The sequence below is a fragment of the Nipponia nippon genome, unplaced genomic scaffold, assembly GCF_047370975.1.
Source record: "Nipponia nippon isolate SJK-2023a ecotype South Korea unplaced genomic scaffold, ASM4737097v1 scaffold_4, whole genome shotgun sequence".
Classification (NCBI taxonomy): domain Eukaryota; kingdom Metazoa; phylum Chordata; class Aves; order Pelecaniformes; family Threskiornithidae; genus Nipponia; species Nipponia nippon.
In genome coordinates this window covers 31,457,750-31,482,052 of record NW_028262358.1, presented here as the reverse complement: position 1 = coordinate 31,482,052, position 24,303 = coordinate 31,457,750, and the positions used below count along the sequence as shown (strand labels likewise).

The 24,303-nt window shown below is 37.8% G+C and overlaps 1 protein-coding gene across 1 annotated transcript in view; it reads right to left on the bottom strand.

Annotated features, from left to right (window-relative positions):
- The window catches only part of RBKS (ribokinase), a 69,980-nt gene that overhangs the window by 44,307 nt on the left and 1,370 nt on the right, over positions 1-24,303 (bottom strand). Inside the window, exons 2-3 of the mRNA XM_087774430.1 lie at positions 6,521-6,653; positions 1,114-1,177 (exon numbers count right to left, since the gene is read on the bottom strand). Of these exons, the coding sequence (XP_087630556.1) occupies positions 1,114-1,177; positions 6,521-6,653 (197 nt within the window). The remainder of the gene's footprint in view (positions 1-1,113; positions 1,178-6,520; positions 6,654-24,303) is intronic.

Genomic DNA, 24,303 nt, shown 5'->3' with positions numbered 1-24,303 from the left:
TATCAATGAAGTGCAATATGGTGGAATTTCTGAATCTTTTTTCCTACACTTTTCTTTTGCTGCTATAAAGACTATTTAAAAAATTATGTTAAGATTGCAAGATCAATAATTTAAATCAGAAAACATGAGATTTAAGGTTCCTTGTGGAATAGATATTTTCATTAAGTGCTATGCATTATAATAGCTTTATTTACATGATCAAAGACTTTATTCACGAGGTAGGCATGCTTTAGAGAGATTTAGAACTCTACACTAACAGACACTGTTTTTATGGTATCCTTGCTTGGTTTCTTGCATAAGTTGGAAGATATGCAATGAATAAACCTGTATATACATTTGTGAAATATTTAGATGCTATACTGATAAGCATAATAAAAAAGCCCACAAAATACTGATAGTTCTGTCTTTAAAGCGGGATTTGAATAATGCAGTAAATGAAGCCTCTGGCTGCACATTAAACAGAAAAGATAATCAGAATATTGAATTGCCACTTAGTGATTGCATTTGTCCATCCTTGTCCACCCTGAAGGAGTCAAGAGTCATGTAGACAAAAATGTGATCATGTAGTAAAGCAGCACACCATAATACATTTAAACGAGAGAAAGAATTAGGGTTACAAAGGCGCAAAGATAATAGAATATTGTGAATGCTTCATTTTCCCTTTTCCCGAAAGCCTTTTAACATTGATTTTTGTGTATATGTGTGTTAACAAACATTGGCTGCAGTCTCTAAAATGACTGCACCTGACATTTCACAAAACAGAGGTGAAATGTACCGAGTTGACAAATGCCTTTCTCCCAACGTGAAATTGAGAATGAATAATCAGACGGGATTTTTCAGTTTCTCACCAGGCATTACCATCATTAATGCCAGCCTAAACAATTGCATAACAGCAAGTTATCTTCAGGTGACTTGCACTGATGTAATCGTCTGAGATTTAGAGGTAATAACATTACTTTTTTTTTTAGTGGTACAGCTGATTTCCGGAGTTCCCATATTCTCACCCATATTCATTCATTCCTGCCAGTTGTGACAAAACAATTATTCATCCTCCACTACCAATTTTTAAAGCTTAAAAATCATAGCAAAGGTTTCTTTAAAGTAAAATTTTACCTGTAGAAATACCATTCTTCTTCAAATTTTCAACATAATCATTGCCAAAGGAATCCTTCCCAACCTATACAAAAGATAAAAGGATAGGTTTTCTCTACAGAAAGGTGAGAGGATAGATAGGTCATCTTTAGACAACAGAATGGTCTAATGTAATTTGAAAGCAACACTTTCTGTTTTGCAGCACTTTGCCTTATTAATAAACAAACAATAAACTAATAAACAACACTAAAAATGTATTAATAGTATTAATAAACAATAGGAAGAGTGTTCCGCAGTTTTCTCCTCCTCTATTACAAAACTCTCCCCTACACCCATGTCGCTATATTCAAGTTTCATTCTCTTAAAACCACTGTGTTCGCTTGACGCTGAAGCTTTCTGGAGATTGTAAAATCTGGAAGTGTACTGAACCTTGTACTCCTGGATCATTATTCAGCTTCGAATTGAAAGGATTTATAGCAACTCTGGTGTCCTCCTTAATTGCAGTTTGTATTTTGAATTTTCTACCTCAAGTTTCCTCGGTGGAAAAATATCAAACTGTGGTTATGGTCTAGAAAGTGACGATAAACATGGCATTGCTGATTTCTATAATTCTCAGTACTAAATGTACTGTTTACAAATTCAACATTTTTTGTTTGTTTTCTCCAGCAACAGCAGACCAAGTTGAGTTAGGGAGTCAAGCTATGCTCTATTGTTTTTGTAACAGCAGGAGCTTGTAATTTCAGCTCAACTAATCTTTTTAGCTGAACAGAATTCTGCTTGCTGTTTATTCAGACTAATAAACATTTCTTTTTTTTACATCACACAAGCTGAACAAAGGAGATCAGGTATATGGAGAAAAAAATGGCATAACTTGCTTAATGTCAAAATAGCATTTAAAATATATTTATAAAGCCAACACAGCTTTTAATTCACCAGTTTTAGCCTATGTCTTCAGTGGGTGCTCCTACCTTCCAAGAGCAAGTTGTTTACCTGAGTGGTATGAAAGACTGACCAATGCTACAGCAAGTATTGTTGCAAGAGAAAAAAAAGCCATCTTGCAGATTAGAAGCCAAATTAAGATCCTGGTCACCATTTAGACAACAAAGGAATTAGACAGGGAGCCCTAACTAATGATCCATCTTCTCATAAAACAGCACTAAATAGCTAACACTGTATTTGAGTTACTGGAAGCACAAAGCAGCTGCCTCTATTGACTGCTGTTAGAAATTTGCCTATTTATGCGCTCAGTCCTTTAGACTCGGAGAAGGCTCGCGTACTAGCTAGTGATCCCAATAAGCAAACCCTGTGATTCAGAATTCTGAAATTTAAAGTGTCACGGATGGATGAGCCTTCCCCCCACATATTCTACTGCACAACCATGCTTCGAAACACACTTTCATTTCCTACAGATTTTTCTAAAGCATTGTTAGGGATGTTCCCAGTCTTTTACCAAAGGAGGACAGCAATTTAGGTCAAAACAGTCTAACCAGATGGAACATTCCTCTAGTACATGGGAAAAAAACCCAACAACATTTACTTTGGTCACTGTGTTATTCATTGTTTGCATATTAGAGTATTTCTGTATCTCTGACTGCTCCCAGTTTGCCAGACAGGGCGGGTTGTCAGAAGCTGCATCTTCTGACTGCTTTAAGCTGGATGACTACAGCCATCTGCAATTTAAACCTGAGTCGTGCTCACCTCTGCAGCCTGACATCTGTACTGCTGGAATGTGTTCCGCCTGATGGAATCACCTTCTCCCTCCCTTGCTGCTACAAAGCTTCTACAACAAATCTCAGGATTTGCTCAGTTATTTCAGCAACGAAATATTTCATAACCATTTTCCAAAAGCTCAACTGAAACTTCCTTCCTTCAGCTCTGGGTCCTACACAACTGACAGACAGGCATCACTTATGTTCAACTGTCATAACAACTGAAATCAGCTGTGGTACTTTTGCTCACAGCAAGACATCTCAGTGCTGGAGGGAAGCCCTTGGAGGAGTCTCCATGGAGGTCCTTTTCCTCTGGAAACTTTTTTCCATGTTAGTTCATCAGCATCCAACCCAGTTAATCCTAGTGCGTTTGAAGGGCTTATCTTTCCATTCAGGCTATACCCCCAAGGAAGACAGAATATTGGGCATCAGACTCGTTTTAGATAAAAGGCATATTTGCTGACCATGTCAAATTATATAACATTGTTTTAAATACTTTCTGCTTTTGCACAGACCCTGCTAGATGGACTGTTGGGTAAACAGAAAAATAAATGTCTTAGTCTGCTGACCACAGAACACCGTATGTGCTGAAATAGCATTTCTTCTTTCTTGAGTTCTTAACAATAGCCATTTGTACAAGCATTATGGTCACATAGTTTGCATATTAGAATGAGTGGAATTACATCAGTATTTTTCAGTCTGGGTTTTTCCTGCTTACTATCATGTTTTCCATGTGGAGCTAGGGGAGCTGGCTGGCATCATAGCAGCTACAATTCTAGCAGCTTAGAGAATCAAACTCATCTGTACCTGAAAAGTAATTACAACAAAAACATGTACCTCTTGACAACTGTCTGTTTAATCTATTCTATATGCTCTTTTTTTTTCAGAGAGAGTGTTTACTCTTTTTCGTCATTAGGGAATTAAACAGGTACTAAAAACAAGTATAAAACAGTAATACAAAAGGAAGAAACAATTGAAGATATCCATCATATTCTGGGCTGCATCTGAGATATAGCTATGTTCTTACAATGAAGTAAGGATTCAGGCTTACAGCACTTAACCTTGGTTTACAGATCATCTAAAGAGAGAAGACTACATAGCATGGTAATACAGCACTTCCTATTTCTAAGTAGGAATCAAATGCAGCTGGGGCTTAAGTAGAATTTAGTATATGCAATATCAGGCTAGTGACATCAATGTCCAGTTAGGATCATTCCAAATTGCTTGCCAGAAGTAAAGCAGGACTTTTTTCAGCACATACAATGTCTTTCAGCCCACCATCTTAATCTAGGATGTTTAACAGATTTTTTTCGGTAACGGTCACTACAAAAAAAAAAAAAAAAAAAAGAATTGTTTGGGGAGTTTGGAATCTGTCAAGCCCACTGTGCATTTTTCAGTAGTGCAACAGGGTTCTTGTATGAACACAAGCAATTAATTTATATGCTTAGATCCTTTAGTTCCCCGACAGTAATCCTTTACATTTCTCTGAACAATTGTCTTTCTTGTCTTTTTGAAGTGGCAACTATTCCATCAATACATTGTTTTACTGGACTGAGCAAATTGAGGAGGGGAGTTTAAGACTGATACTGTGATACCTATTTATAACGCAGAGTAACAGCAGCCACTTGCAGAGACATCCAGGCAGAAAGTAGAACACTGTTTTCATTTCCACTACTCAAACTCAGATTTTACATTAAAATCCACAGCATTCTGCAGCATCTCCAATCATAACTATAAGTCATTCTAAAACTCCCTCTCTCAAACCCTCACCAGATAGTCACTGGCTCTCTTTTGTGTTTTAAAGCTCTGAGGCATGAAGAATGCCTTGTCACTTGATCGGAGATGTCTACCTCTACTCTTATTGAGGACATCCTCTGTCTAAATTACAGTCCTTGTCAGAGGATGCCACATTCCAGCAGAATGTCCCTCTAGTATTAATACTGATTCCATTCCTTGAACTTCAGATTGTAGAAGCAATTGTTGCACCTGTACTGGATAAAAAATTATGACCAAAACATAAGCACGGACTGAGCACAGAGTGTGTGTGTGTTAGGGGGCAATCTGGCTTTAAGAACCACTGAATACTTAAGATGACTTGTTAAAGTACAAATAATTGAATTGTAATGGTTCATTATTGCCTGATTCTTCTTAGTTTATTCAGCAAGAAACTTTATACTACATCCCATTGACCTATGGAGATATAAGACTGTACTGCTATGAGATGAAACTATTTTGTGAGGCTATAAAGTGCATTTTTTAATTTAAAAAGTGAATATTAATGTTTAAAATTAAAAAAATACAAAATGCTAACATTTATAGATACTAGAGGCATTCTCTGCTGTTTCTTTGCTCCAATAAATACACAGGAGAAAGAAAGAAAGAAGACTAGGTTTTACTGAAATAACATAAATATGATTTTGGAAAGTAATTAGAAATTATAGTAACTGCTAAATTTTATTAGGAATGGAAATGTTTCCAGAAACATGTATGCACTGAGCAAAGGCTAGACCATTAAAAAATAAAACAAAATTCACACTTTCAGTCAAAAAAAACCCTTTAACATTTAGCAGGAAATGTTAGCAGGGAATTCATTGCCAGTTCATCTTGTACTTGAATCTGATCATTCTTGAATGCAAAGATGATCAAATATACTCAATATTACAGAAGCACAAACATTGCCAATATAAAAAAAACCCACCCTGTAGAACAACTAGTGATAATGACCCACAGAAATGCTTGCAGGTGTAATTTAGATTTATAGCTACCATTCTTTAGCCTAAATATTGGACTGGAAAATCAGTGAGAAAGGCTTCTTTGAGATGTTTCCAGTACTTCTCAAAAAATCCCTGACAGACAATGATCCAACAAATCTAGCATCCTCTCCAGCTATGGCAATAACAAAGTATGTCCAGTCAAGTTGAAGTTTCATCTACAGTTAGCACAGGATAGACAATAAGCCTACAGAGAGAGAAAATTTGATCTTAACCTCAGTAATGATCACTCAAAACTTATAATGTTTAATGACAAAAATCAAAGAAAAGCTTTGTAAGAATATAGCATCTGCCAAGCTGAATCAGCCCGATGGTCTGTGAGCCAGTCTTTAGAACTGCTGTGTATCAGATGTTGCAGAAAAGTGGGAAAAAAATCCCAAAGCATGCAAAAGTTCTAGAATTTGGACGTGAACATCTCATCCTAATCTCAAGTAATGAGATAATGATTTAACCCTTGAAGCACAAAGTTTTATATTCCTTCTAAATTTGTTACTGGCTTGTCAGTGTCTGATTTTTAATCACCTACAAAGTAAATTTCAGATTGACTATAGTGCCTAGTACCTGAATGTCATCAATGAAGCCCTGGTCATTCTAACAGTGGGGAACATAAAGAGGAGGGGCTAATCAAGATTACTTGAATTTTGAACATCACAAATTCTCTCCAATTCTCTTTTCCATGGTACATCAATCTAAGTTTTGCAGTCCTTCTTTATATGAAATTTTTGCCAGATCTCTAGCCAACTAGTCTTTGGTTCTGGCAGTGTTCTTAAAACAGCCTCCTCCATGCTTAAATTCATAGTTGAAATAATGGGGGAAAAAAAAAAGGAAATTAGAGAGGGATTAAAAAAAAAAAAACAACCACCACTGTTCTGTAAGTCACCTAAGGGTTTACTGGAATTTGCATGAACTTTTAGTTCAGCTGTAATCCAAGAGCAAGTCAGTGCTTACCTTGCAGATCAGTGAGGTCTTGGCCCCAAGTCGAGCAGACTGGACACACTGGTTGGCTCCTTTCCCACCAAAACCAATGAAAAACTTATGTCCAAGGGTAGTTTCTCCAGCTCTTGGCAATCGCGTAGTAAGGCTATTCCAATTTAAAGCAATAATTACATACATTAGTGACTGAAAATAATAAGCATCTTCAAAATAAGAGTTACATTCTTATAATCCTAAATGGTCCAACAGCCAGCCAGTAAGACCGAAAAAGACTCGAAAGACCTTTTAGTGTCTCTACTCCACATCCCACCAGTTTAAGTTTATTCCGTATATGCCACCCAGTCAAGCTTCTTGTTTATTACTCAAGAGAAGGATTGCATTTCTTTTGTTCATGTTTCATGTTTCTACAGGAAAAGAAGCATTGGATCCCTGACTGGGATTCCCCAGTGCTAACTCAATACAGATAAATAATAAATCTATAAGTCTCACTGCTCATGTTGTTTTACTGTAACATTCAGCTCAAGTTTACATATTGTTCATTTAATTTCATTACATCTAATTATACCTTCTTGAACCGCCCTAAATAATTTTTCACTTTGTTGGTGTTCACACCCCTCAGAATTGTAGATCGTTATCAAAACCTTCCTCCCCTCTGCTGTCACTCAGGCGCACTGTACATATTTACCTTTTAAGTTTTTCTGTTACAAACCAAGCTTTACAACTTCTCAACATTTTGTTGTTTCCTGAACGCACTCCAACTCCATTTACATCCTTCTGGGGATGGGTGCCCAGAACCAGATGCATTAATACAAGCGGAGACCCATTAGGAGTGTATTCTGGTTTAATTTCCATTTTGGAAAAAAAAAAAACAAAACTGTAATTTTGTAAACCCTACCAGATGCTTTGCTATCTCCAGCAAAAGTTGAACAGAAGAAAAGACACCACTGAGACTATGTGGAAGAATTTCTCCAAATGCAAAAGGCTAGCTTAATTTTGACACTTCTATTAAAATACATAACTCAAAGCTGTGCTTACAACACTCAGATGACCAAAATTTCTGCCTCCTCAAGCCATACATTCCAGGCACAAGGTTTAAAAATGGAATTCCTTCTACCTCTTAAGCTACAAACAAGCTCACAACACGTGTGGAGGGAAGGCCTCCTACGATGTACTAGCAACCGGTTCGGTCCATGACAGTTAGCTCAGACAGGTTTCCAAAAGTCTGCAGGAAAAAAAGGCAGAGTGGGGAAGGGGAATCTGCAAGAATACAGAGGAACCTGCCATAATGAGGAAGAGATTAACTTCAGCTCTGTCTGTCAGTTTATAACATTATTTTACCAATAAATCTTACAATAGTTTCAAAATTGCCAGCCTTCCAATTCAGGAAAAAAGGTGACATGCTTCTGCACTAGCAAATCACTACAGAGTGCTTTTTGAAAAGGATATGAAGAATACGTGTATATTACTTTCTGAGTTTATGCTGCAACTTCTGGGGCATACTGGTGTTTGCAAAATCTTATGGACTTAATGACAGAGCACAGCCTGGTTTATGGAAAATTCTCAGCAAAAAGCAAGCATTTTTTTCCTACTAATTCTCAATTCAGCATCCATCAGTCCAAAGGTTTAGGATGATTAGGAAATCAAGAAAACCTAAAATTAAACTAGTGAAGCCAAACAAGTCCTGGACTCCCAGAAATTAAGATTTTTGCTTTGAAGGACTTGTTACGAGTCTGTGCTTCATCAGTAGTTACAGTTTCCAGAGAGATGCAGGTAGGGATGCACACTCTAAGTAGGGATGCTCGCTAACAGAGCACCCCAGATTTTAGTGTGAGGGTATGGTATCCAGCCAGCAGGTTTATTTTTTGTGAGTCACAACAGAGAAACCCCAGAAGGCTCACACATACAGCTAATGGCACTCATTTTGTTTCCAGAGAGGCAGAGCCAGGAACATTCTGTTGGGAAATGTTTAAACCATTTTAAATAAACATATAACAGCCTTTTAGAAGTATACTTATAGGTACCTTATATATATACGGAAAGGGTTGCTAAGTTAAAAGTGTTTGCCCACAGCAGCATCTGGCAAGTTGTTTACAACAATGAGTAACTGTAAGGTTTCAGGGAACAAGGTGTAATGAGTGTAGATAAATAATGTTTATTAATGGTAACATCTAAAATTTATCGCTATTTTCACCATCAGAAGCCAAAGTAGTGATGGTTGTGGACCAGAGAATGAAGGCCACAAAACTCAGCTGAGGAAGCTCCTATTCAGCCAGCGCCGGGGTACTGCACGCGCACTTCTGAAATTATGTGCCATTCAGTAATGAACAGTTGTTTCATCCAGCCTTGGTAAGAAATAGTAATAGCAGCTCTTGTATAATTCCTTTCATCCACAGATCTCACTACACTTTAAAAAGCAGAACAACATCGTTATTCCTGTTTTGTGGGTGTGAAACTTAGGCGAGTCATTTTGCCTTTTTGTGCCTCGGGTCAGCCAAGAAGCCAGTGGCAAAACCAAAAATAGAGATCAGCTCAATCCACTAGCTCACACTGTCTTCTCATTTAAATTCTGCAGTATGAAAATGGTATCAAGTCTCAATTAATTTTCCTTCCTTAGGGTGTTTTTCAAAGATTATAGCTTATTCTAAATAGAATTTGTTTCCAAAAAGCCCAATATATTTTTAGACAAAGATTAACAATTGTGACATCCCAGGAGACATCTGCTAATTGAGCTGCTCTGAGTTCATATGAATTTTCAAGAAGTACATTCAACCATACATATTCTTGTTTCAACAGTGACCAGACCATAACTTGTTTCTTCTTTCAGTTATGTTGGCATCAACATGCAACTCCAATGGAAGCATCATAATGGCACTGGTGAAAAAGCAGGCTTGGTGAGATGAGAATCTGGGCCTCAATGTTTCAAGCAGCGTGGCATAACAACTGCCTGTGGGAATCAAACAGCTTGTTGAAGACAGGGAGATGACCTTTTTTATTGTTTTGATGGAAAGGTACAAGGCAAAGGGCAAAGAATCAAGTTGGAACAGTGATTTATAATTAGCCAATTTTAAAAATAGGCTAACAGACTAGGCAAGAACATGCAGCAAGTTCCTGTAGCTCACTGTAAACAAAAACCCCACCTTATTACATTTCAGGCATGATGGCCAATCCTTTCAGACCAATTCTCCACTCAGAAGCCTCTTTTTATTTTCCATATTACACAAATTCAGAGTACTGATCTATATATAGGCCTGGAGGTTTCACTTCCACTGAAACAGGCATTCAAGATTTTTTTTTTGCTAATATAATGCTATTCTTTTGTCATTTAATTCTGCAACTATACTAACTTTTGATTCACATCAGACAATTTTAATGAGCATTTCAGGCTTCTGTTATGAACAGGCAATGATGAGTAATCTCTGTGATTAAGGAACCCTATAAATTCTTGGCTTATTGATGGTGCCACAAAGAATACCCAAAATAGCCTAAAAGTGATGAAACAGCTAATGTTACTCCAAAACTAGGCTAAGTAAGTTAATTAGAAAAACTGTCACATGGGCTTTCAGAATTGTTACATAAAATGTTTTGTAAAGCCATTTACAACTTCGATGTAATTTGAAAACACTGACCTGAAAAACCTAATTTAAGTTTCTATCCAACAGACTACTCTTTGCTTACGTGACAAATTCTCCTCAGCTTTGAGAGGATAAATGGTACAAAGGATATTGAGCTCTCATGTCCTATGAACAACCAGAAACTAAACTTGAAAACGCCCAGTACTTATTAGATGGGAAATAAAATTACTATATAATATGTTTTGCAAATTGTGCACCATACTACTGAATCATATTTATAGAGGAAAGTTCAGACTGAAGCATCCTGAAATACTTTGGACGTTACAAATAAAGGAGTATAATAACTCAGAATTTCAACTGAGTTTTTACAAAACAATATTTAAATGTAAAGCGCACAGCAACGCTGCCCACATTTGTTCATGGGAAATGAAGAATTTTTCATCCACTTATGTTTCAGAAGTTTGGGACGAATAAAAGCACATGCATAAGAATTTCACCATTGCAGTAACTTCAACCCTCTCTTCCAGTAAGTGCGTGCCACGAGTTCCCTTAAAGGCTAGAGCTGATTAGCATTTGTATTTTCAGACAGAGATCCCTTCGGAAGGATGGCATTAGAAACAGAACAGAACCCTTTACTACTGTGTTGAAGTACTGAATCAGAGGTGAAAGCACAACTTTCTGAGTCATTAATGCCCCTTTCCCTGGTATTCTGGGTTTTCTTGAAAAGTTCCCATCTAAGCAGTGACTAGATCATATTCAGAGATAGAAAGTCTGAAGAAGGAAGCAGGGGAAAGGGAGAGATGTATATTAGCAGCATTTGCATAAATTAATCCTGAAATTAATCATGGTTTGCTTGCGATTCTTGACACCTAACCAGTGTCTGTTCATTGCTTTCAACACATGAAAGTACTATAAAGATGTATTATTACTGTTAGCTTAAGCTGATGTAAAACCATGCCCTCCCCTCAGCAGCATTTTCCCACTGTTTCTCTTGCATTGCTTTTATTGCTCACAGAGCTTCCTAATTCAACATATTTTTGTTTCAAGGGTCACTTTAATTTGGATCAGCAAATTGGTCCAACTTACTGTACAGCAGCCAGGGTGGGCCAGACCTTGCAGGACTGAGGAGAAGGTGAGTGAGGGGAGGAGCAGGAGTGCCTTTGCTGGCAGCAGTACAGCCAGACTGCCCTAAGCCGATGTTGAAACTTTGACTTGATACTACTTTGTATGTTGAAAACACTGAATGCTATAGAACTAAGGTTTAATTAAGTAGTGCAGTATATTCAGCTCATTAGACATACTGAAGAAAAGCATAAAGTATCGGTATGATGTTTCTGAGAAATGACATGTGATGACATGTGCGTGAGAAAGGAAAATAGAGAAGTATATAAACATTCTTCTCTAAAAAAAGAAAAAAGAAAACAATATTCTCATCAGGCAACTCGGAGGGAAACAGAATTTGTATGTTAGAGTAGATATCACATTCTCTAAAATGACTGTCATGTACACAGCAGCAAAAGAAACGTTCAGACATTATTTTTTCTCCTGAAGAAAGGTGAAGATCATCGGGGGTCTCAAAATAGTAGCAGAAATACTGCATGTAAAAGTGGCTTAATAAAAAGGAATATAATGTAAAGGCCTAGACTTTAGCTTTGATTCTGTTCTCTTTGAATCACTGAAGACAACTGGCTCTTTCTCCCCTCCTGGGAATTCCCTACAATGGGGGAAAATCCCTGTGAGATTAGAGTAGGTGTAACTAGCCACTGTCTAGTACATACAATTTACTGGGCTTTCATGATTCTCAGAACTGAACAAATACAAAGGAGAGAACAGTTCTTGCCTCTAACTGGGAATATTACTGCAACATTGTGGTGAAAAAGCCTCAGACCTCTTTTGAATCTGGCTTGACGTTTTGGTTTAGCCTTGGTCTGTTTTGTCTAGCTTAATTTTTAAAGATCTGAACATGTGCTATGGGAAAGTATCCATAACACGGAGACAAAAAGACCACAATTCTTTTCAAAATCTGATGTTCTTGACTTGTTTATGCTTTCTTCCCTTTTAATAATCCACTAAAACATCTTATTGGAAGATAGAAAACGTTCAGGATTTATAAAGAGACTACCTCAAGAATTCAGTTAACTACAGTTTGGTTTAAATATGGGGCTATCCAGTTCTAGGTTCTTATACTCACTTCACATCTTCAATGACTGAAAAAATTGTTAGGAGACAATTAGAAATCATAGAAAATCTTTATTTTGTCTTCCTCCTATGTCCCTGAAAATGACAAGTTTTTCTTTAAAAAATTTAACTTTTCAGACAATTCAAATAATTGGTTATTGCTTGAATGTTTGATGGCCTGGGTTCCCTCTCTAGCCCACAGTTATGAACAGTGTCGAAACACTACCCAAACTGGTACCAGGCGAAATAATTGATGCTTAAAGAGCAGTCCCTTTGCAGGACAGTGCTGAAGCACAGGGGCAGAGTGAGATGCAAAAGCTTTACCCCATCATCCAGAGTACTTTTTAAACCTGTTTGATTTTACACAATACACTGTTTGTCACCACAACACAAACAAGTGAATGATGAATTGGTGCAGAGCAGCAGGAATCTTTTCAATCAGTTTTGCCATCAGAGAAAATATGTATTTTATGAAACACAAATATATACATTTTTTCAAAAGACAAACTGTTTTGTAGATCTCATTACTGAATGGGTAAACAGCTGAACTGGAACAACTGGCAAAAATCTCTAGCAAGGGAGAAAATTAAATTAATGGCTCTGACTACAGGTAGGAGGGCCACAAGAGTGATATCTTTTTGTATGTGCAATCACAACCTCAATTTAGAAAGACTGAAATTCGTAACATCTAGAATGAGAACAGATGTCCACAGCTCTTCAAGAACTTCAACGAACACTTCTGTTGACACTTTGCACAGAAGCAAATTTTACCTTCCTAGATATTAAAAGATGAAACAAATAAGAAGGCATTCAGACGAATGTCCTGAAGGATTTACGGTAGCGCACTGTACTGCCCTTCAGTGAAATGACAATATCAGCAAGAGATCAAAATTCCTAAATTATGTTAGGAGTATGAAACCTTCAACACAAAGAAATTATTTATTTGACTAATTGCCAAAAGTAAAAAGCTTCCGCATTGAACAACAGACCTGTAACATTTCCTCACATCGCTAGCAGTTGAATTTTGGGAAAAGAGAGGCACAATACTGATGAATTCATAATCTGTGGAATGTTTAATTCTGAACTTGAAGCTCTAAAGAGATTAAAAAAAAAAACCCAAACAAATATAAATCTATCTTCAGATATTTAAGTCTCAGCAAACATTCCATCATTCTTACCAAACATCTGTTTTGTGTTTAAGAAAGATTGTGGAAATTTTCAAAATTACTACTCTCTAACTTTATTTGCCTCCCACGTTGCTCTTCATTGATGTCTCTCGATTACATTATTTTTGGAATTGCAGTTACATAATTATTTTCAAGGCAATCTGATGGCGATGTTAGAATAGACTGTCTCTGAAACATGCTGTGCTCACCCAGGACTGAAGAAGGCTGCCTACGGTTCCTATGCCGAACAGAACATTATATCATGATGAAGTACCAGGGCTAAAGCAGAAAAACCAACACAAAAAACAACCTTTGCAACCCAAGCAAAGAGTGATCTTTACATGCCCAAGGACAGATTAAGATAAACAAGACATATGTGAACATTAATCTTTTCTCTACCTCTTAAAGAAAGGATTTATCAGACAACAATGAACAAAGTGGAAATAATATGGTTGAGTGGATAGGCCACAGGGTCCTTGCTCTTGTCATCACGATTTTTTATATACTGGTAAATCAACAAAGTAATCTGTGCTCCTGCTTCACTCTCATGTAGAAAATAGGGCACCTACTGACCCCCCTACAAATCTTGTCATCAGTCTTTTCCAGGTAAAAAACAAAAAAGGACCCCCTCACACAACATTAAGTATTGGCATTTTGCACACAAACATACTGTGCTTTACAAACTATAATATTAAGAGCAACATCATAGATGTGTTCTTACTACATAGTCATCAAGACGAAGTAGTACAGTGCTGTCCAAATATTAATAATATTCTTCAATAAGAAGTTGCTCTAAAAGCTCGTATGCAGGACAATAATTTTGACAAGTACGATATTTTTCATCGATTTTTTAAGTACAGTGCTTCCTACAGAATCCAAATGGGTCACAAATGAAAAGTATAACCAAAAGTATAACTTACTCAATGTATCACAGATAATAAAAGCAATCAATACATTTAAACTTTACATGTGAATAGAATAGAACAGAACACAACAGAACAGAATAGAATAGGTTTAGTTCAGTTGGAAGGGACCTACAATCATCATCTAGTCCAACTCCCTGACCACTTCAGGGCTAAATTCGCAGTGCCTTCAAGTTTTTACTTTGAAACTAGCTTACCCTTGATTCACAGATTAAAAAAAGCTTTTTCTGAAGTTCAATCTAATTATAAAGGCATCTACCAAAATCTTGGATTACAATAACATTAAGCCTTGTGGGGCAAAGATGAGAATGTACAGGGTGCAGGGGGGTGCCTGGGCTTTGCTGGCCAAGGTTAACTCTCCCGTGACACGTAGGAATCTCCTCTAGGTTAAGTACCTTTACCTTTTCCACCATTTAAGCTCTCTTGGGAAAGGCAGATCTCTCAAAATCAGAAAGGTGTAATTCTGTATAACCCTGGCTTGCGATGCCTGCTGATGCACAACTCCCATGTCTCCATTAATGCCCAGAATTTAATGAGCAACAGGGAATGAAAACTGAAGAAAAATCTGCTCATTTTTGCTGCCTAGATATGGAGCACTGTGAGCTCCAGCAAACCACCAACTGCTTTTTCCCAACAGGTCATTTTTTACATTGTTCATTTCCGGGAAAAAAAAAAGAAAAGGAAAATAATTAAGAAAAAGATTCAGCAATACTGGCAGGATATTCCCAATGAATAATACTAACCGGATCAGACAATTAGAAGAACGAAGGCATATTCACTGTCATTCCAGCTGAGAACATGGAAAACGCCTGTCTTTCCACATGAGTACTGAACCTGATCTGCCTTTCCTATTCCTTCCCATCCTTTATTTTCAGCTCTGACCAACATGGTTTTTTATTTCTGCTGTTTATACTATCAAGGTTTATGCAGTTTGTATAAAGGGGGATCTGAGAGAGGGTAGAAAGACTAGCAAGTGATGGATGGAATAAATTAGCAAAAAGGAGTTATGATTCTTTGGACGCAAAAGTTATTTTTTGAAAGACGAGAGGCAAGAAAAAGGGAATACAAAAGAGAAGCACACTGTAAGAATGTGATGTAGAAAGATAACAAGAAGAGGTGGAGGCAAATAAGGGGAAATCATAGATGGTTCAGGGATGATATGCAGAGATGATCCAGTACAGGAAAAAAGGAGAAAAAATGGACTAAAGTCAGAAATGGAAAGAAGAAATAATAAAATCCAGAAGAGAGCACACAACTGATATATTTGGGAACATTACCACCTTCTTATTTTATAATTAGTTGTCACAAAGATCAACATGTTCTATAATGCTGTACTTACTTAGGCAACATACTCGTGAAAAATCATTTTGTATTTTCTTCAGGCTCAAAGTACATGATACTAGGCTTGAAAGGAACCAGGGATGTCAGCATCAAATAACTTACTGCAGCTTGATATAGGGGCTAACAACTGGGGCCATATAAAACAAGCAAACAAAACCTTACTGGTAAACTCCTATGGAAAGAACAGCTCAGACAGCTCCTAGAGGCAACATCATATATATGCCTGCCCAGAGTGTTTTTACACAAATTTGTTACCATCAACTCTGTACAATTTTTATTGCAGCTTTTGATTTGTGCCAGCAGCTCTTTACTGTCAGGAGTACTAAAATTCACCCAAAGATATTTATGTCTAGAAATGCATCTAGGAAAATGGTTATTTCCATTAACAGTGCAGCCAACAAGCAATTCATTAACAAGACAGAACAGAACTATTAATCATATCATTCTGTGGCTCATAAAGGGGGAGAAAATACAATATTCTCAGTGTTGGGTGTTAAAATATAGGGCCTAACAACTGTCTATTGTGACAACTATTTTCAAAGGAATTCCTTTAGGCAATATCCCCTTTGACTGTAGTGAATCTTGTATGGCAAACACCTCCAGACTGAAAAGGCAAGAGATGTTTTATTCTAAATAGTCAAAAAGAATTTCCAATAATAACAGGGACAATAACCAAAACAATAAAAAATTGCGGGATTTACATGGTAAAAGAGTATTCATTGGGGCAAGAAGTTACAGATACCTTCATAACACAACATAATATTCAATCTGTATCATTGGGATACAGCAGAAGCCCAAGGAATACCCTGAAGTACTGACAATGCCAATGCCCAGTGTTTTGCATGCTGTTTACTTGGAACGGCACAGATGTCTAAGAACCCTACAGAAAGCAAAAGGCAATAGTTGTGCTGTCTGTAAAGTGGGATGTTATAACATGAAGCCATGGCCAATATGCTATAGTGCATTCCTGAGATAAAATAACATTTTTCTGTAGCAGAAATAAATGAACACAACCCCCTTACTCCTGATGCTGATATTGGGCAATTGGTAAATAAGCTTTTATCCCAACAGCCTCTTCCCTGAACATAATGTTATTACTTCCTGACTTTTCATTTTCTGCAAACAGAGGTGTCACTCTGGGTTTTCCAGAGACAGCTGAAGCCTCAGCAGGAATGCAGAATGATGGGAAAGCTGCACACTCAGGAGGCTGCTGTAAGACCACCTGACTATGTGCTCGGTACATACGGGCAAGGTCTGTTATGGCATTGGTAATCTCAGTCTCCAAAACCTACATACGATAATTCTGCCTGTCTATCGTTTGTTCCATTCCAGCCTGGTTCTGTTGCCATGAACATCAGCGGGAAAAGGAATTTCTTTGTACTGTAGTTACTAACATGGTAATCATTTCAGGGAGAACCTTTTAACATCCTAGACTTTCTGTGGAACTGGACACGTGTAAGTCTTGTATGTAATTAGGGAACACCATTTTGAGATTTTTTTCTAATGTTCTGACCCAGATTATTTAAACAGATATTTTATGAGAGTTCAGTTCTGTTATGTGGGAAAACAGACAGGCTGAAATGTGCAGAGGTATAGTGTATTTCTGTAATTAAACTACATTACCAAAAAATGGCTACAAATTTCATCTCATGTTGCAGTACCTAGACCGATGATGTTCTTTCTCTATAAACTTTTATCTAATCTCTTTTCCTTTTCTCTTCACTCTTGTTTAGAAAAGTCTACTTCCTTGGCTTAAAAATTCTTAAGTATTTGAAGGGATGAAATAAATGATGTTGTGAATCCACCATTTTCATCTTGCAGCATTAGCAACTGTTCTAACACTGGACACTACATTTTAAATGAATGAATTTGCAGTGTTGAAACTGGCCTCTGCTGTCACCAACCCATGAAAAAGCATGTACATACTTAGGAAGGTTCAACAAAGAAATTCAGCTACTGATAGCTGGCAAATAGGGCACCCGTTAAAAAGATGAAGACTGATAAGCACACTGCTTTACTTCTGTGGGTAGTGTATAATAGCTTACTGACCTCCGAAGGGGAAAAATGCCAGTCTAATGAGACTAGAAAACTGTGATACTTTAAGTCAAGCATTTAAGTAGCTCTGAATAACAAAACAATGAGTACCATGGTGTTTCAGACAAGTGTTCTTTGCCAGGCGAGAGAACAGAAGATGGAGTAGCTGATTTTCTTCTCCCATTAGGAAAATATACCCCCAAAAACTTATCACCTGCTAGGACCAAAATGTTTCTGGATTCATTTACTCCATTACCCAAGTGAACTCTCCAGAGAATTAAGCAATAGTTTCCCTGCCTCATATGGACTAAACCTAAAAGCTTGGTAAACACTAGTTTTATCTCACAAACCATAATTTTTAATTGCTAACACACATAGGAAAGGCATAATCCTCCACTGATGATATCATAGTCTACTGCCATGGAAATGACTGCAGTATTATAAACACAGGTTTAAGATGACCTCACTTTCATAGGAAAGAGGGAAATTTCACTGGAATGTGAATGACATTGGGAATAAACACACACAGATACTATACCGTGAAAAAACTCTCCTACTAGTCAGTTAAAATATGGAAGATGAGGGCTACAGCTAGACATGCAGCTGAACAGAAAAGGGGTTCTCCTGTCCAAACACCATATTGCTGCCTATGAGTCTTTGAAGAGAGCGAGCCCTCTGAACTCCTGTCAGGGTTCCACTCTGTAAGTTCACTACACCAGACAGGAGTGAAATCCCTGCCCTGACAGGCTTACAGTTTAACCACAAGAACACGAACAAAGTATGGCTATAAGAATATAGTGTAGGATCACAGAACAACATTGTAGCTGGAATGCGTCCTAGAATGAGTAAGTACTTCAGAAGTGGGAGGAAGAGAACTATACAGTCTCTTGAAGCACACAAAATAACATGAAGTCAGACGCAAATGCAGAAGTACGATCTCAGTGTGGCAAGTGCTAAGTATTTTGGCACCAGCTCAGGAAAATACATATATTTAACCTTCAGCTCTGAAGTACTCTGAGAGGCGTCAAACAACTCAAGAATTGGAAGCTGAAATTTGTGTATAAGCTTTGTGAGCTTCCATGAGCCGGGAATGTTGAGTACTGTGCGGGACCCCAAGTTGAGATGAGACAAGAAGCTTGAGCCGAGAACAGGGAGTGGAGAAATGTAGAAAGTGATAATGATCTCACTTAAGTAGAACCTTTCATCTTGAAGGATCTCAAAGCAATTTACAAACTTAAACAGACTAGACACTGCAGCTGGTAGAACAGAAGCAGACAGCTGGGAACTAATTCATGGCAAGCAAGAGGTCACAGAGGACTTACTGCGTGTCATATCTTCCAAAACGCTGGTGCTGGGAGAAGACAGCAGGACTAAAACAGAGCTTTTCCTTGAACCGTGCCATGCAGCCATGTGAGAAACCTGCAGAAAGCAAGCAGGCAGCCAGAGCTGGGAGAAGCAGAAAAACAGGGGGCCTCTGGATAGCCGGGGAGCTGTCACTGTTAGGATTGTAGTTTCCGTGCCTTTTGTCTCAACCCCAACTCCATAGACTCTTCACACTTTGTGCAGTAAAATCTCAGGCCTTTCCTATTTTTTTTGCCCTTTTTCAGACCTTCCTCCAATTTCTCTTTACCTTTTTCCTATCTTTATAAAGCGGACTAACCCCTCTTCCCTTCTCCACCTCCAAAATGTTTTCCAAATGCATAGTAGGACAAATAGTGCTACCTCTTGGTTAATGGGAAGCCAAAGAAATTACTTCGTCTATAGCATTCATGTAGTACAGGCCTGACTGTAGTACCACAAGGGCTATTCTTTAGCTCAAAAGCACTACTAAATAGGTACTATTAAAATGGAACTAGATAAACAAGTCTAAAAAACAAGAGTCATTATTAGTTATTGCTGAAATGGAATTGCTTCTGGATGGAAAGACAGTGCCTAATTACAGTACACAGTAGCTTAGGACACAAAATGAAGACAGCAAATGAAAGGGCGGGGAGGTTTCAATTAAATAGAATCCAGAAAGCAACACTTCTGATGTGCTTAAGTTAAAAGACATTGTGTGACCAGTTTCACATTCATATTTCCCAAGACTTTTAAAACTTCCACATTTCCATTTAGGAGGGGGAGAAAAAAAGTTTTCATGGATAACAGCCAAAGACAAGTGTTGAGCAGGTGTTCGAGCACCACCAGTCCTTCTCAGAGAGGACCCACAGCATCCTCTGTTGCACAAACAACAGTTTCTTTCAGAAGGTGCCAGCTGGGATCAATGGCGCACTGTCTCTTGCTTGGAGTTCATAACCTTGGTTGCAAATGCAGCTTTTGTAATGGGTTAAAAAAAGTCACTGGTGGCCTTGCCCTAGTTATTTAGTGTTAATTTAAGAAACACCCAACTAGACATTTTCCCTCCTTTTTCCCTCTTCAATATTTTGTCATTTTTTGTTAGAGGAACTTCATTGGAAGCTTTTCAGGTCTGGAGTATAACACCAAATACTTTGAACACACTAAAACATTAAACTGTGTCTCACCCTAAAATAAACTGATCACTCAGATTTTGCAGGGGGACGACAATTTAATGACAGTTTACAGCACTGAAAAGCTTCTTTTGACATGAATGAGCTTGGATCAGGCCCCACATCAGATGAGCAGTGCCTGGCCACTACAGATATTCAAAAGCTGTATATGAACAGAACACGATTTTCTTACTAAGTTCCATTACTGAGGATCTAATCGACTTTATTGTTATCCTCTTTTTCTTTGTGGGCCCCCAAGATACAGCTTTCTTCCTGCCAGGCAAGAGAAGGCAAAGGGGAGTTTCTCTAAACCACATTTAGGTCCTCTAAAATCAGGGCAGAACAACAAAAGACTGAGCCTGCGCATCCTGCATTTACTATACACCTAAACTTTGCTAGGTCAGAGAAGACGACAAGGGAATAGTACAGACTCTGAAATCAAGCCCAGATTTTTCACTATTACATAAACTAAACAATTCACAGATGACACATTCTCTCATGCCTTGATGCCTTTCGCTGGATCCAAAAGATTAATTTCCTCAACTGGACTAAGCTTGTATTCCTTCACAGTTGTGCTTTCCCATGCTGCTGGCAATGGCAGATTGACTAGAATGAGGAGTGGCTGCTGCAGGGGAAGCATTACAGATAAAAACAAAAACATAAATGAAATGGATTTGAAGGATTCTAGAACACTTTGCTGCTAGGAGAAGCTGAAGAGCAGAAAAAAACATTAAAGCAATAAAAAACATTAAAACTGGGTGACTGTGCATGCATGAGAAATGGCGGAAATGAGAACACATGTGAAAGACCTGGAAACAAAGCAAAGAATAAAATGAAGTCATATGTGACTTTCTCTGCTTGCTCAAAAGAAACATAAGAAAATTCCTTTCCATATTCCCACAAAAAAAGCCTGAAATTATTGTCCCAAATATTGCACTTTAAAAAAGAAAGTACAGACATAGCTTTAGATCATGGATATTTCCAATGAGCCAATGAGCCATTTACTTCAGCACTTCAGCTGACAACAACCACCACTAGAGACTTAAGAGGAAGACGTAGAATCTCACTAATGGATATGCCTTTGCTATTTTGCACAAGCAGAGATTGCACTGGGTTAGCGAAGGTGATCTGATGCGTCATCAGGCTACTCTGAGATGTTAATTCCAGATGTGCATTTGTCACCACTGTCCACTCCGGTCTGGCAACATACTACTTTGTAGCTCAATGCTTTCTCTGCCATGGCTTTCTTCTCTTGCTCAATGCTTTCAGTCAATCAGTTTACTACTTGTAATAATAATTAACGACGGTTGTTACAACAGGGGATTGGAAGCAGAACTCTTAGTTCTACCCCCTACAGGGAATGAAGCAACCTGAGGGAAGGAAAGAGGTCCACAGAAAACTAAGACTTCAAATTTTGAACATCCTAACAAACACAGTTTTCCAGTATTTGGACTGTGGTCTCATTCTCTTGAGTTAAAGTGAAAAACTGTTGCTGTTGTGACTATCCAAAGACTGTTTTCCCATCCTACATTTTGTTCTTTGCTTCTGCTGTTTTCAATTGCCATGCCAAAGTTTCTCCTGTTTATTCTAATTGTTTTAGTGTGTCTGACTCTCATTGGTTTATATGTTTAGTCTTGTCCTGATTTAATATGAATTAAAATGCCAATGCCACGACCAGTCTGCAAATATGAGTCAGAACAGAAACTATTTAAATAATACTATGGATGGTACCCGTCTGGTTTGATATCTAGATCATATAGAATAATACTGGTTTTGTTTTCTACTACTATTGCCTGCTATTGCCAATGAAGTGTTGATTGTGATTGTGACCACAAATATGTTTTGTTCCTCGTTCTATTAAGCCAAAAGAGTGTGGTTTACTGCATGTATGTACGTGAGGTTGTTTTGATTATACTAAATTCACTTTAGAAAACCCACATTCTGCCACTGCAGCGCTACAGGACAATGAGAAAAGAATTTCCAATGAGAACAGTGTTTTAAAAGAAAACCACTGGGCCCCTTCCCTTTAAAAGAATTTTAAGGCACACTACCCTTTCTTCTGAATTTGATTATTTCCCAAAATTACATCTGAACACCGTCTTCAACAGAAGGTCCCCGTCCTTTTCCTTCTCAGTCATTACATAAGACACAGCAAATTTCAAATTGTACATTTCCATTTCACACAGAGGTTACGCTTCTTTAAATCATTAGTTTACTGTATTGAGTAAAAACATTATGTGCTAACCTTTTTTTAGTGGTGAATCTGGCTACCATATGTCCAATGGTAGCTTGACGCTTATCTTTCTGATTCTCGGTACCTTGCTTCTATAAACCTGGGAATGTTTACCATTTAATGTCTGCCACTCTGAGCTTCTACCTTTCCAGACAGAGGGCCAAGATTGTATTCTAAAGGGCCAACATGGTATTTTATCAGTTTGAGTTACAACATAGCATTGCCTAGCTCTGGCAAGAGCCTCAATAAATATTATGATCTTCTAGGAAAGATAGGCTTTAGTGTTGCGTGGTGAATATGCCTATCAAACACAATGTGTCCAAAAATGTGTCTGACCTCCTTTGCGTGACTCCCACTCCTAATTTAGTTTATTTAGTCTCCTCCAGATGGGTGATAGGCATTTAACATGATCACTGCTGTCCATGTCTTTTACAAACTGTAACATCAGCATAAATGACAAACTTGCAAGAATCTGATGCTCTTTCATCCCTGCTGAAATGAACCCTAGCTTTAAACCTAGAATATACAGCCCCCTCTAAATCCCAGACATAAAGACAGTCAAGAGATACCCTCCTGCCATCAACCCTAATCCTAACCTGGCAGTTTTTACCACATTTAATAAAGCTTGCTTATTGTTCCCAATTTCATAGCTTTGCTCTCCACCTAGGTGCATCCCAGCCTACAGTTTAGTACTTTCCAGTAATTTTACCAGGATTTTTGTAACACAGGATATATTTAAACTATGTCTACATGGGTACTACATGGAGATTTCAGTCAGATTAAACTCTTGCCAGCTAAATTTAAACCCACTCTTTGTCTTATTTTATTAAGTGCCTGAAGTCCTGTGCCAGTAACAGAAAGAATCAGGCTGTCCTTTCTTTTTCAGTGGAAGCAAATTACCTTATCACTAATAAAAAGCCCTTCACTGCTCCTTAAAGTAGAGGCTAATAATGGTGAGTCAGATACATTCTTGTGTTAGCATTTGTACAATTTAAGAAACTCTCTCAGCTGACTGAAAAGTGAAATGGCTTTTCTTCAACCGCTTAATCTCAGTGTAACAGCACCTATGGCTACAACCCATGGTTTAATCTCTGGTTACAATACGGCCAGTTAAAATGGCTTCAAATAAATGACTGTACTTCTATTGTACTAAACTTGCAGCCAAAAAAATCGGAGTTTTCTTTTTTGTTTGTTGATTTGTTTAAGTGTGAAGAAAAAGCCCAAAGCTGTGGCTGTCAGCAGTGCTTAAACCGGTAGACAATTTTTTGTTGATTTTTTTTCCCACATTTTAGAGAGACAGGAAAAGGAACATCTTGAGGTTAGAGCACCATGTTTTATATTTCAATATAACGTCACAAGCATCTGATAGCTCATTCACACACAACGTCAAGATCAGTTCTACAAGATCTTACTCTGACTTACAAGACAGCTATTCTTCTTGGAAAGTTGCCAGTGTGTTCTGCAGATTACATAAAGCATTAAATCTTTCTGACACAGGTTCTATGATTATTTAAGCGTTTTCATCGTTCCTGCAACACATGTCTATGCCTAAACTGTACTTACTCCTCAGCATATTCTTCTAATCATGTATTCTGCACTTTCTTGACCCATGGGCTTTGATATAATTGTCTGCTGATTCAGATTGAGGAGTTGTGTTTTTTACTGCAGAATTCCCAGCAGGACAAGCTGATGCAGTCCAGATACATATACTTTTAAATCCCATTTTAACCAAGTCTGCATATATAGTTTAAAAACAGATGTGTTTAAAATAGTGCAAATCAAAGACTGATTTGCAAGTTTACTGGGGCTGACAAGGTCAGCCAATTTAGGTTAGTATTTGCATC